General features: G+C 42.8%; 2 protein-coding genes across 3 annotated transcripts in view; one reads left to right on the top strand and one right to left on the bottom strand.

Annotated features, from left to right (window-relative positions):
• zc3h12b (zinc finger CCCH-type containing 12B) overlaps positions 1–6133 on the bottom strand; it is a 17847-nt gene extending 11714 nt beyond the window's left edge. The window contains exon 1 of one of the 2 annotated variants that reach the window (XM_046839860.1): positions 5082–6133. In XM_046839860.1, the coding sequence (XP_046695816.1) occupies positions 5082–5372 (291 nt within the window). In that variant the 5' untranslated portion in view covers positions 5373–6133. The remainder of the gene's footprint in view (positions 1–5081) is intronic. The other variant, XM_046839861.1, reaches the window with a different exon arrangement.
• A 1077-nt stretch (positions 6134–7210) lies between these two features.
• Positions 7211–11569, top strand: zc4h2 (zinc finger, C4H2 domain containing). Its single transcript, XM_046839247.1, has 6 exons — positions 7211–7391; positions 7969–8140; positions 9076–9248; positions 9333–9495; positions 9906–10013; positions 11443–11569. Exons 1-5 carry the CDS (start codon positions 7339–7341, stop codon positions 9960–9962), a joined length of 618 nt encoding a protein of 205 aa, XP_046695203.1. The 5' UTR covers positions 7211–7338; the 3' UTR covers positions 9963–10013; positions 11443–11569.
• Positions 11570–12500: the final 931 nt, after the last annotated feature.

Genomic DNA, 12500 nt, shown 5'->3' with positions numbered 1-12500 from the left:
CAAATCTAGAATCAGTTAGTGTGGGATTTCAGATTTGATCCAGGATCAGGCTGCATATGATTTTATAATTAGTATATATCTGATATAGAGGCCTACATCTTGATTAGACTTACTCTAGAACTACAATGTTCCTGTTGACTTGGACTCTAGACTCTCTAGGTTCTAGATCAATTCCTCTAAAGCCTAATGAACCTTTTTTGTGACTAAACCATGAATTTAAATCTGGATGGAATTTACTTCTCTTGATCATAATTCTGATCCGGGTTCTAGAGCTTAGCTTTAACGGGTTCTAGAGCTTCGCTTTACCGGGTTCTAAAGTTCTTATCCACTTGGTTTTGTAGTGCTGGGATTTGAGAGAGTGCGCAATAACCAGGATCATCTTAGAATTCCTTTCTTCTAGAACCTCTAAAATTTTCAGGTCGGCTCTCAGTAACAACATCGTGGTGGTTCAGCCTGAGTGTTTACTGCATCAGAGACCCGATGATCCAGATCAGTGTCCGTTCGCCATTAATCAAAACAAACATGGGAACTTGACAGGAAGTGGAATCCAGACAGGAAGTAAAAGGGGGCGATGTAAAGTGTTTCAGATTTTACACAATAACAAACTTTCCCAACATGGCTGCCGCACAGTGAGTCAGGGAAGATTTCCACACACTAGGAATTGAAGAATGATTCTTTTTGCGAAAATTACGCATCTTCAAATCCTCCTCCACTCCTCCACTCTCTCTCTCTCCGTCTCTCTCTCTCTTTCCCCTTCTCTCATCTTCTATTTTCCTGCTCTCCATCCTCACCTCCTCCATAACACAGGCTGGGAAAGCAGCAAGGCCACTGTGCACTCAAGCAGCTCACACACACACACACACACACACACACACACACACACACACACCAGCTCGTCTCATAGCAACAAGTGGAGTGTGTTCTGTCGTGAAGCAGTGCGTCGGGCCTGTTCGAGGCCCACAGTGGAGTTCCGCACACGCACGCTCCATGCATGCTGTGCAAAAAGGCTGCTAGAACGCTAGCTGTATAAACACACACACACACACACACACACACACACAGCATTCCTGTAAACACCATGATGATGATCGCATCAGACAGAAATGATCTTTTTTCCAAAAAGAAGCAAGCTTACATCCTTAAAGAAGCTGAGCTGATTAGCTTTTATATTATTAGCATTCAACCACAATCAAACCGCCAAAGCTTCAGACTAATAACCGCTAATCAGTAATAAATGATATTATAGCATAGCTCATCATGCCACTCAGAACGTTAGCATACCAGTCAATCCCTGTTGTTATCGTCTGTTTTTGACAATCAAAGGCTGAATTAGCTAGTTCGCTAGCTTTGCCTGAGTTAACCTTGCTAGCTACAAACCCTAGCCTCAAACCCACATCAGAAGAAAACATTTTTGAAGAAATATGAACTGATAAATACGGCAGAAATCACACGCAGCTAGCTACGTAGCTTACACGTACACGTCTTTCAGACTCGTGACAGATTACAAAAAATCTTAGATCAAAATAAAGCTCGCGGCTGCTGTTACACTGACTAGCAAAAGAGAACTAGATCGTTATAATTATTTTTAAAGGAGCAGTTTTTAAAGCGTAGCGCCCTCTGCTGATCAACAACAACAATGAACTTAACCTTAAAATGCAGCTGACTCCACCCACCCAGCCACACCCACCACACTGACGCTGCACTAATGCCTTAAAATGTACTTTTAGAAGAAAAAGGGGTGGAGTTTTATGTTATTTAAGATAGGGGTGGGGCTAACTTAATACATTCAATCGAACTTAATGTGATTGTTTCCATAGTAACAGCTCGTCACTGTGTTTTAAAACGTCCGTTCTTTAGGACAGATGGGTTTTTACGCTTCTTCTCCTTCTTCTCTCTGGTTTCTATGGTAAGATAAGAAGCTAGCAGTGGAGACGTGGTATGGAGCGCCTGGAAGCTGCTATAACGTACGTGAGAACATGAATCAACGTTACACAAAGCTACGGAGTTTCCTCATCATATCGCTGTAGCGCAGGAGGAATAAAACCCTCCAGGACACATCATCTGAGGAACATAATCAACCTCATGGTGATGATGGAGACTCCACTTTTTCTTCACACCACTGAGACGCTGATTATTTTCCCCAAACTGCACGAGACTGTGTTTTAATGCATAACAGGAGTCATGTGTGTGTGTGTGTGTGTGTGTTTGTGTGTGTGTTTGTGTTTGTGTGTGTATCCTGCAGAAACATGTTTCTGAGATGAAGGAGAAGATGAGTGTGTGAATCCTGCAGGAACATGTTTCTGAGATGAAGGAGAAGAAGATGAGTGTGTGTATTCTGCAGGAACATGTTTCTGAGATGAAGGAGAAGATGAGTGTGTGAATCCTGCAGGAACATGTTTCAGAGATGAAGGAGAAGAAGATGAGTGTGTGTGTATCCTGCAGGAACATGTTTCAGAGATGAAGGAGAAGAAGATGAGTGTGTGTGTATCCTGCAGGAACATGTTTCTGAGATGAAGGAGAAGAAGATGAGTGTGTGTGTGTGTATCCTGCAGGAACATGTTTGTGAGATGAAGGAGAAGAAGATGAGCGTGTGTGTATCTTGCAGGAACATGTTTCTGAGATGAAGGAGAAGAAGATGCGTGTGTGTATCCTGCAGGAACATGTTTCAGAGATGAAGGAGAAGAAGATGAGTGTGTGTATCCTGCAGGAACATGTTTCTGAGATGAAGGAGAAGAAGATGAGTGTGTGTGTATCCTGCAGGAACATGTTTCTGAGATGAAGGAGAAGAAGATGAGTGTGTGTGTATCCTGCAGGAACATGTTTGTGAGATGAAGGAGAAGATGAGTGTGTGTGTATCCTACAGGAACATGTTTGTGAGATGAAGGAGAAGAAGATGAGTGTGTGTGTGTATCCTACAGGAACATGTTTGTGAGATGAAGGAGAAGAAGATGAGTGTGTGTGTATCCTGCAGGAACATGTTTGTGAGATGAAGGAGAAGAAGATGAGTGTGTGTGTATCCTGCAGGAACATGTTTGTGAGATGAAGGAGAAGAAGATGAGTGTGTGTGTGTATCCTGCAGGAACATGTTTGTGAGATGAAGGAGAAGAAGATGAGTGTGTGTGTGTGTATCCTACAGGAACATGTTTGTGAGATGAAGGAGAAGAAGATGAGTGTGTGTGTATCCTGCAGGAACATGTTTCTGAGATGAAGGAGAAGAAGATGAGTGTGTATCCTGCAGGAACATGTTTCTGAGATGAAGGAGAAGAAGATGAGTGTGTGTATTCTGCAGGAACATGTTTCTGAGATGAAGGAGAAGATGAGTGTGTGAATCCTGCAGGAACATGTTTCAGAGATGAAGGAGAAGAAGATGAGTGTGTGTATCCTGCAGGAACATGTTTCAGAGATGAAGGAGAAGAAGATGAGTGTGTGTGTATCCTGCAGGAACATGTTTGTGAGATGAAGGAGAAGAAGATGAGTGTGTGTGTATCCTGCAGGAACATGTTTGTGAGATGAAGGAGAAGAAGATGAGTGTGTGTGTATCCTGCAGGAACATGTTTCTGAGATGAAGGAGAAGAAGATGCGTGTGTGTTTATCCTGCAGGAACATGTTTCAGAGATGAAGGAGAAGAAGATGAGCGTGTGTGTATCCTGCAGGAACATGTTTGTGAGATGAAGGAGAAGAAGATGAGTGTGTGTGTATTCTGCAGGAACATGTTTCTGAGATGAAGGAGAAGAAGATGAGTGTGTGTATCCTGCAGGAACATGTTTGTGAGATGAAGGAGAAGATGAGTGTGTGTGTATCCTACAGGAACATGTTTGTGAGATGAAGGAGAAGAAGATGAGTGTGTGTGTGTGTATCCTACAGGAACATGTTTGTGAGATGAAGGAGAAGAAGATGAGTGTGTGTGTATATCCTGCAGGAACATGTTTGTGAGATGAAGGAGAAGAAGATGAGTGTGTGTGTATATCCTGCAGGAACATGTTTGTGAGATGAAGGAGAAGAAGATGAGCATGTGTGTATCCTGCAGGAACATGTTTTAGAGATGAAGGAGAAGAAGATGAGTGTGTGAATCCTGCAGGAACATGTTTCTGAGATGAAGGAGAGAAGATGAGCGTGTGTATCTTGCAGGAACATGTTTCAGAGATGAAGGAGAAGAAGATGAGCGTGTGTGTCTCCTGCAGGAACATGTTTGTGAGATGAAGGAGAAGAAGATGAGTGTGTGTGTGTATCCTACAGGAACATGTTTGTGAGATGAAGGAGAAGAAGATGAGTGTGTGTGTGTGTATCCTGCAGGAACATGTTTGTGAGATGAAGGAGAAGAAGATGAGTGTGTGTGTGTGTATCCTGCAGGAACATGTTTGTGAGATGAAGGAGAAGAAGATGAGTGTGTGTGTGTATCCTGCAGGAACATGTTTCTGAGATGAAGGAGAAGAAGATGAGTGTGTGTATTCTTCAGGAACATGTTTCTGAGATGAAGGAGAAGAAGATGAGCGTGTGTATCCTGCAGGAACATGTTTGTGAGATGAAGGAGAAGAAGATGAGTGTGTGTGTGTATCCTACAGGAACATGTTTGTGAGATGAAGGAGAAGAAGATGAGTGTGTGTGTATCCTGCAGGAACATGTTTCTGAGATGAAGGAGAAGAAGATGAGTGTGTGTGTATCCTGCAGGAACATGTTTGTGAGATGAAGGAGAAGAAGATGAGTGTGTGTGTATCCTACAGGAACATGTTTGTGAGATGAAGGAGAAGAAGATGAGTGTGTGTGTGTATCCTACAGGAACATGTTTGTAAGATGAAGGAGAAGAAGATGAGTGTGTGTGTGTATCCTACAGGAACATGTTTGTGAGATGAAGGAGAAGATGAGTGTGTGTGTATCCTGCAGGAACATGTTTGTGAGATGAAGGAGAAGATGAGTGTGTGTGTATCCTGCAGGAACATGTTTGTGAGATGAAGGAGAAGATGAGTGTGTGTGTATCCTGCAGGAACATGTTTGTAAGATGAAGGAGAAGAAGATGAGTGTGTGTGGCGACAGCAGGTCCTCAGTAAACACATCGTGATGCCTTCAGGTCCCTGAGCACTTACTTTAGCCCTGCTGCAGTCTTCCTCCGTACCATCCTGGATGATCACGACCACAACGCCGCCGGGCTGCGGCTCACTCCTGGGCTCGGTGTCGGACCCGGTGTGGGTCCTGGTGTCGGTGTGTGTCCCGGTCCCGGTCCCGTTGTGGATGCGTGTGCGCGCACGCGTGTGGGTGTGTGTGTGGGTGTCGGCGGCGCTGCAGCTCACCCTGACCCGAAAAACGCGCTCGATGTGCGGGATGGAGCGCTGCAGCAGCGGGCCTGCACTTGCCGGAGCTGCCAGCTCCAAAATCATTTATTTACAGTGGGAGCGGATATGATGCTTCTCTTCTCTTCTCTTCTCTTCTCTTCTCTTCTCTCTCCTTCTCTTCTCTCTTCTTCTCTCCTCTTTTCTTCTCTCTTCTTCTCTCTCTCTCTTCTCTTCTCTCTCCTTCTCTTCTCTCTCCTTCTCTTCTCTCTCCTTCTCTTCTCTTCTCTTTTTAAACGATCACGACGAGCGACACAGGCCCGTTCTCCTCCTCCTCCATTACCGATTACCGGGAATAATATTCAGTCGGAGGATCTTATAATATTAAAGTACATTTATTTATTTATTTTACCGATAAAAAGAAAAAAAACGCGCGGGCACCGGGTAAACCCCGAAATCCTCCGGTACAGCATCAGCTCGCGCTGCCTCCCACACTGCGCGCGCGTGTGTATGTGTGCGCGTCCGTCCGTCCGTGCGCTCGTGCGTGTGTGTGTGTGTGTGTGTGTGTGTGTGTGTGTGTGCGCCCCCTGTCGGCTTCACGAAAACCAGCATGCGCACACAACCATCCAAAAAAAACAACAAATGAACTAAAAAAAGAATAACTTTAACTGCACACAAAATATAGAATAAAGTAATGTATATAATTAATGCTTAAATAATATAGAATATATTTATACATGCTAGAAATATCAAAATACCTGCATGCATAAATATTGTGATATAATTACAGAAATGATATTGTGTAATAAAATAAATACAATTAATAAGATAAATCGATCTTATCTTTTCTAATTCAGGAATAAAGTTGTGTAAAAGCCACTACAGTGACTCTGCTGCGTGTCAGGACATGGATCTCGTTCTCCAACATCGCTATAAACAGGGACATTCTTTTCTGCATATTCTGTATTTATTAACCAGCACCTGGAATGGGTTTCGGGTCTCAGGTGCGTCTTATCATCAGTTCATTTGGCATCTCCAAGTTCAGTCTTCAAAACCCTCAAACGCTATGATGATACAGGTTTCATGAGAAGTGTCCCAGGAAAGGAAGACCAAGAGCTACCTCTGCTGCACAGGATACCTTTATTAGAATTACCAGCATCAGAAATCACTGGTTTACATCAATACTTTTTTGTAATTTATGGCAGAAATATTTCATCATCTACTGTTCAGACTGCATGAGTCAGAACTTTATAGTCAAACTGTGTTGAAACATTTGAAAAGAAGAACAACCAGCAGATGAGAGTTGCTTTGGCCAAGAAACCCAAGGAATGGACATCAGATCAGTGAAAAACTGTCCTTTGTTCTGAGATTCTTGGTTCTTTGTTAGATGTATAGAGGATGAACAGACGGAAAAGTATGAAAGTATGAAAGTATGATCCTCAGCATTCTCCTACTGATATACCCCATGTCCCTCCTCTGCACATGTCCAAACCATCTCAAATCTCACCTCCCTCACCTTGTCTCCAAAACGTCCTACATGCCCTGTCCCTCTAATAAACTCATTTCTAATCCTGTCCATCGTCATCACTCCCAACGAACATCTCAACATCTTCAGCTCTGCTACCTCCAGCTCCACCTCCTGTCTTTTACTCAATGCCACTGTCTCTAAACCATACAACATCTCAGGTCTCACCACAGTCCTATAAACTTTCCAATGTACAATGTTTAAATAAATAAATAAATTAATTAATTAATTAATACCCACTGAAGGAGAAGGTGTGTCCAAACTTTCCACTGCGTATATTAGCCAATCCTGTCGGTCGCTGTTGTGAATCAGTAACATCGTGTTGTCGCTAGGAATCCTGGGAAATGGAGTCATAACGACGATTCCAGTAAGTTGTTTTCGGTTTGCACTCCGAGCTTTAAAAACTACTTCCGCGTTCGCGAAGCATCACGGGATACCGAGTGTCTAAATCACGCTCGCTGTAGTCCTCAGGTGTTTAGCATCCTCGAGCATCTCGCCGCGCTTCAGATTCATTCAACAAACAAATAAACTCACAGTGAGAAGGTGAAGATGGCGGACGAGCACGAGCTCCTGAGCAAGCTGGAGAACATGAAGGAGATTCGGTGAGTGAGGAACTCTCTCAGGAACCAGCGGAGGAGCTAGCTCACCTGTTAGCATTAGCTATTGTTATAAACTTCCGGTCTCGAGCGGCTAGTAATGATTCCTCATACACAAAAACATGTTTATATATAAATATAACAAAAAAGAGCGTTTTTATGATTTAATGCGCACAGAAACACTACACAATTCCACAGATCAGAAGATTCTTCTGGTCCGAATCGCGACATTTTATTGTTACAATAATTCAGGGGTCACGTGACAAAATCTGAAGACCCTGAGCAGAAGATCTGAGCGGAGAAGCTCCTCGTTCCGTCTTCAGCTTCTTTATTGGAACTATAGGAGGAGTTGCTGTATGTAGACGTGTTTATGGATCTGCTTATTGACAATCAAACAATTTAATTCATATCTAACAAAATGATCCGATTTTCCCATCACTGATATCAAGACACTGGACATCATGTCGCTCTTCAAGAAGAGGGTGCACTAACTTTTTCTCGGTGCTGCATGTGGACAGAGAGGTGTACTGAGTGTGTGTGTGTGTGTGTGTGTGTGTGTGTGTGTGTGCGCGTGTGCGTGCAGTAATAGGATGATGCAGATGGAGAAGCTGAAGGCTCGTCTCCGCTCCGAGTTTACAACGCTGGAATCAGAGGAGAAACACCTGCGAGAGTACAAACAGGAAATGGAGCTGCTGCTGCAGGAGAAGATGGCACATGTGGAGGAGCTTCGTCTTATCCACACCGACATCAACGTGGTATGTACGAACACAAGAGCACACACACACACACACACACACTGATCCAAAACCTCTATGATTTTAAATTTGTGTCCATGAATTCTGGATAAATTCTAGGTATATTCCAAGTGTGTCCAAATATTCGACATGAATTCCGAGTGCGTCCAGAAATTCTGGATTAATTCCCAGTCTGTCCATGAATTTCGTGTGAATTCCGAATGTGTCCGTGAATTCCAGATGAATTCCAAGAGTGTCCGGATATCCTTGATGAATTCTGAGAGTGTGCAGGAATTCCGGATAAATTCCAGATGAATACCAAGAGTGTATATGAATTCAGGGTGAATTCCGAGTGTGTTTCCAAGTAAATGAGAGAAAGAGACACACACACACACACACACACACAGGTTTTTCCGAGTGCGTAGACAAAATCAGAATATGATGGTGAGCTCCAGCTAAATGCCAAATCTGTAATCCATTTTTAATGCAGAAGAACACAGCAGACATCATCCAGGAAGTTTTCCGGTTTCATTAAGACTTGTGTGGAAATGTATTGACAGAAAATAATCCAGAGTGTGTATCCTCTGGCGTCGCTCTCCAGGCGTCTGGTTTTACCTGGTCTGTGTTGGTATCGGCCTGAACTTCTGTCTGTTCTGGAAAACGTGCTCGTGTATATGTTTGTTTTAACTGACATGGACATTACAGAAGATTCTGGAATTGTTTGTGGGAAATGTACAGATGTTCCCAGTGAATAATGATGTCATCACTAGTAATAAGACTCACGACAGTAAACTTTCTGACCTACGCCATATTTGTTACGTTTTCTCGTTTGAACAGCCGGGAATTCTAGAAAATTCTGGAACGTTCAGGAATTCATTTCTTTGTAGTGAGAGGACAGAGTAAGTGTTATTGTGTTTGCGTTATGTTGTGAGTGGTTAAGTGTGTGTGTGTGTCAGATGGAGAACACCATCAAGCAGGCGGAGTTTGATCTGAACAAGCTGCTGGATTCGACTCGGAAACTTCATGATGAGTACAGACCTCTGAAGAACCACGTGGACGCTCTGAGAGCTACACTCGGCCTGCAGAGACTTCCAGAACTCAACCGGGAGGAGGAACGTGTGTCCCTCAAGTCAGTCTATCTCTCTCACACACACACACACACACACACCCTCTGTCTCTCTCTATTTCACAAATTGTGTGTGTGTGTGTTCAGTTACTTTGAAAAGCAGAAAGCCGAGTGGCAGAAGGAACCCTCAGAGTCTCCAATCCCAGAATCCTTAGCGGCAGTGGCGGCGGCCGAACAGCTTTATCTGGCGAGGAAACAAGACTCACGACAACCAACAACCACGTTCCGCCAACAACCTCCACCCATGAAGGTACCACTGACACTGGGGGCGGGGCAGGGAACTTAAAGGTCATGTGATTTTATTTCCCCGAGGCTGCTGGGAAATGTAGTTCTCGGCCGTTTTGAGACCGGGTCTGTAACCCCAGAAGGGATTTAGAGATAAACGTGACGGTTTTTAGATGTTTCATTCTCTATAAAAATTATTATTATTACAATTATTTTCATTTTCATTTTGCAATGTTTAATTTTTAGTATTAGTAGTGTGTGTATCATTTTATATTTTTACAATCACTATTATTACTTTTATTGTTAGATCAACTGCTAGTATGATTCTTTGTTTTATTTTGTCCTTTATTTTAATAAGCAGAATAAATTTTGTGTGTGTGTGTGTGTGTGTGTGTGTGTGTGTGTGTGTGTGTGTGTGTGTGTGTGTGTGTGTGGGTGTGTCTGTCGTGTCATCAGCAGATCCACGGAACGCCCGATCTGTCCTCTGTGTAAAGCCAAGAGCCGCTCACGCAACCCCAAAAAACCCAGGAGGAAACCTGACGAGTAACACACACACACACAAATACACACGCACACAAATACACACACACACACACACACAAATACACACGCACACAAATACACACACACAAATACACACACACACACACACACACACACACACACACACACACACACACACACACACACACACACAACACACACACACACACACAAACACACACACACACAAATACACACACACACACAAATACACACACACATACACACACAAATACACACACAAATACACACACACATACACAAATACACACACACACAAATACACACACACACACAAACACACACACACACACAAATACACACACACACACACACACACACACACACAAATACACACACACACACACACACAAATACACCACACACACACACACACACACACAAATACACACACACACACACACACACACAAATACACACACACACACACACACAAATACACCCACACAAATACACACACACACACGCACAAATACACACACACACACACACACACGCACACACAAATACACACACACACACAAATACACACACACACACACAAATACACACACACAATACACCACACACACACACACACACACACACACACAAATACACACACACACACACAAATACACCCACACACACACACAAATACACCCACACACAAATACAAATACACCCACACACACACAATACACACACACACACACACACACAAATACACACACACACAAATACACCCACACACACACAAATGCACACACACACAAATGCACACACACACAAATACACCACACACACACACACACACAAATACACACACACACACACAAATACACACACACACACAAATATACACACACACACAAACACACACAAATACACACACACACAAATACACACACACACACACACACCCAAATTCACACATATATGCATACAGTCACACACATTCTTACACATAGATACATACATACACTAACAAACAAACATATTCTCTTACACACACACACACACACACACACCTTAATGAGGCTGCTTGGCCATTGAAGTATTTCCCCCTTATATTTCTAAGTGTTTGTACATTTTTCTTATTTGAATTTTAAATGTTTTATATTTGTCACACACACAGCTGAACAGAAAAAAAGAAAAATTAATAAATAGTTCTGTTATAGATATTAAAAAAGGTAAATAAAAGCTGTGTGTGTGTGTGTGAGAGTGAGAGCGTGTGTGTGTGTGAGTGAGAGAGCGTGTGTGTGTGTGTGTGTGTGTGTGAGTGAGAGAGAGCGTGTGTGTGTTGTTTAATGTGCTCTATTTAAAGATTGTGTGTGTTTCTGTGTAACATCTAAATTTGAATGTTTGTTTTATTTTTAATTTGTTTTTTAAAAAAGGTTTTTGTTTATTTCTCTCCGCTCGTCTGCAGAGCAGCAGTGAGTCTGAGGCTTCTGTCACTCAGAGACTTTTATTATTGATGTTATTACAGAGACGTCATTAGTGATGAAGGAAATGTTTGTGTGAAACTTGAAATTAAACAGCTAACTTAAAACATTGTTCATCTTTATATCGTTTATTATTCTTCTCTCTATCTCTCCCTCCCTCTCTCTCTCTCTCTATCTCTCCCCCCTCTCTCTCTCTCTCTATCTCTCTTCCTCTCTCTCTCCTCTCTCGCTCAAATGAATGCTAAACAAACTTGTTGTAAACAGTGCTGGATGATATTAGCATGAGCTGTAATGCTAAGTAACGCTGACCTAAGCTAAAATTCTCAACAGGAGTCGAGTCAGCGTTCTTCCCACAGGAGAGTTCGAGCTCTAGAACAGTAGATCTTCTACTCCATTGTCATGCTGGAACAGGTTTGGGTGTCTTCAGTTTTCACATGGGTGTTAAAGTCGGGTGTTTTAATACTTTTGGACACAGCGTACGGTTGGTTGTAGTCAGCGAGACGCCGCCACTGTTAAACGTTTACGACTTAAAATGTGAAGTCGCTTTGCATGTGAACAGGTTCGGGGAGAGTCGGGGGTATTAACTAACGCACGCTTTAACGAGCTCTTATGCATCCATATAACCCCCTGCCGTGCTCTCTCACACACACACACACACACACACACACACACACACCGGCTCCACCTGGGTGTGAGGAACATTTCAGTCTATTGTCCTTCAGTTCTCCTGCTGGGGACTCTCTCACACACACACACACACACACACACACACACACACACACACACGTCTGCTTTGTGTAGCTTCGTCACACACTCCTCTAAGTATAAAAAAAATACAACTTTATTGTTTCACACCTTTTTTAATTTAAATTAACAAACTCGAAACAGAGTAAAAAACATCATTTCACAAAAATGTTGAATAAACTCCTATAAGAAGCAACACCATGAAGAAGGAGGAACGTTAGCACCTGGTTTAGCATGCGCACACCTGACAGGATTCCTCAATCCATGTACACTTACATTTGCTAGCTAACAAATATAA

This window comes from Silurus meridionalis, chromosome 25 (genome assembly GCF_014805685.1).
Source record: "Silurus meridionalis isolate SWU-2019-XX chromosome 25, ASM1480568v1, whole genome shotgun sequence".
NCBI classification, from domain to species: domain Eukaryota; kingdom Metazoa; phylum Chordata; class Actinopteri; order Siluriformes; family Siluridae; genus Silurus; species Silurus meridionalis.
This window is presented reverse-complemented; position numbering and strand designations above follow the sequence as displayed.

Bases quoted from the DNA above. Each gene is read 5' to 3' on its own strand.
- zc4h2 (XM_046839247.1), top strand. From the start codon at position 7,339: ATGGCGGACGAGCACGAGCTCCTGAGCAAGCTGGAGAACATGAAGGAG. The intron at 7,392-7,968 runs GTGAGTGAGGAA...GTGTGCGTGCAG, and splicing joins GAGAACATGAAGGAGATTCG to TAATAGGATGATGCAGATGG. The intron at 9,249-9,332 runs GTCAGTCTATCT...GTGTGTGTTCAG, and splicing joins GAGGAACGTGTGTCCCTCAA to TTACTTTGAAAAGCAGAAAG.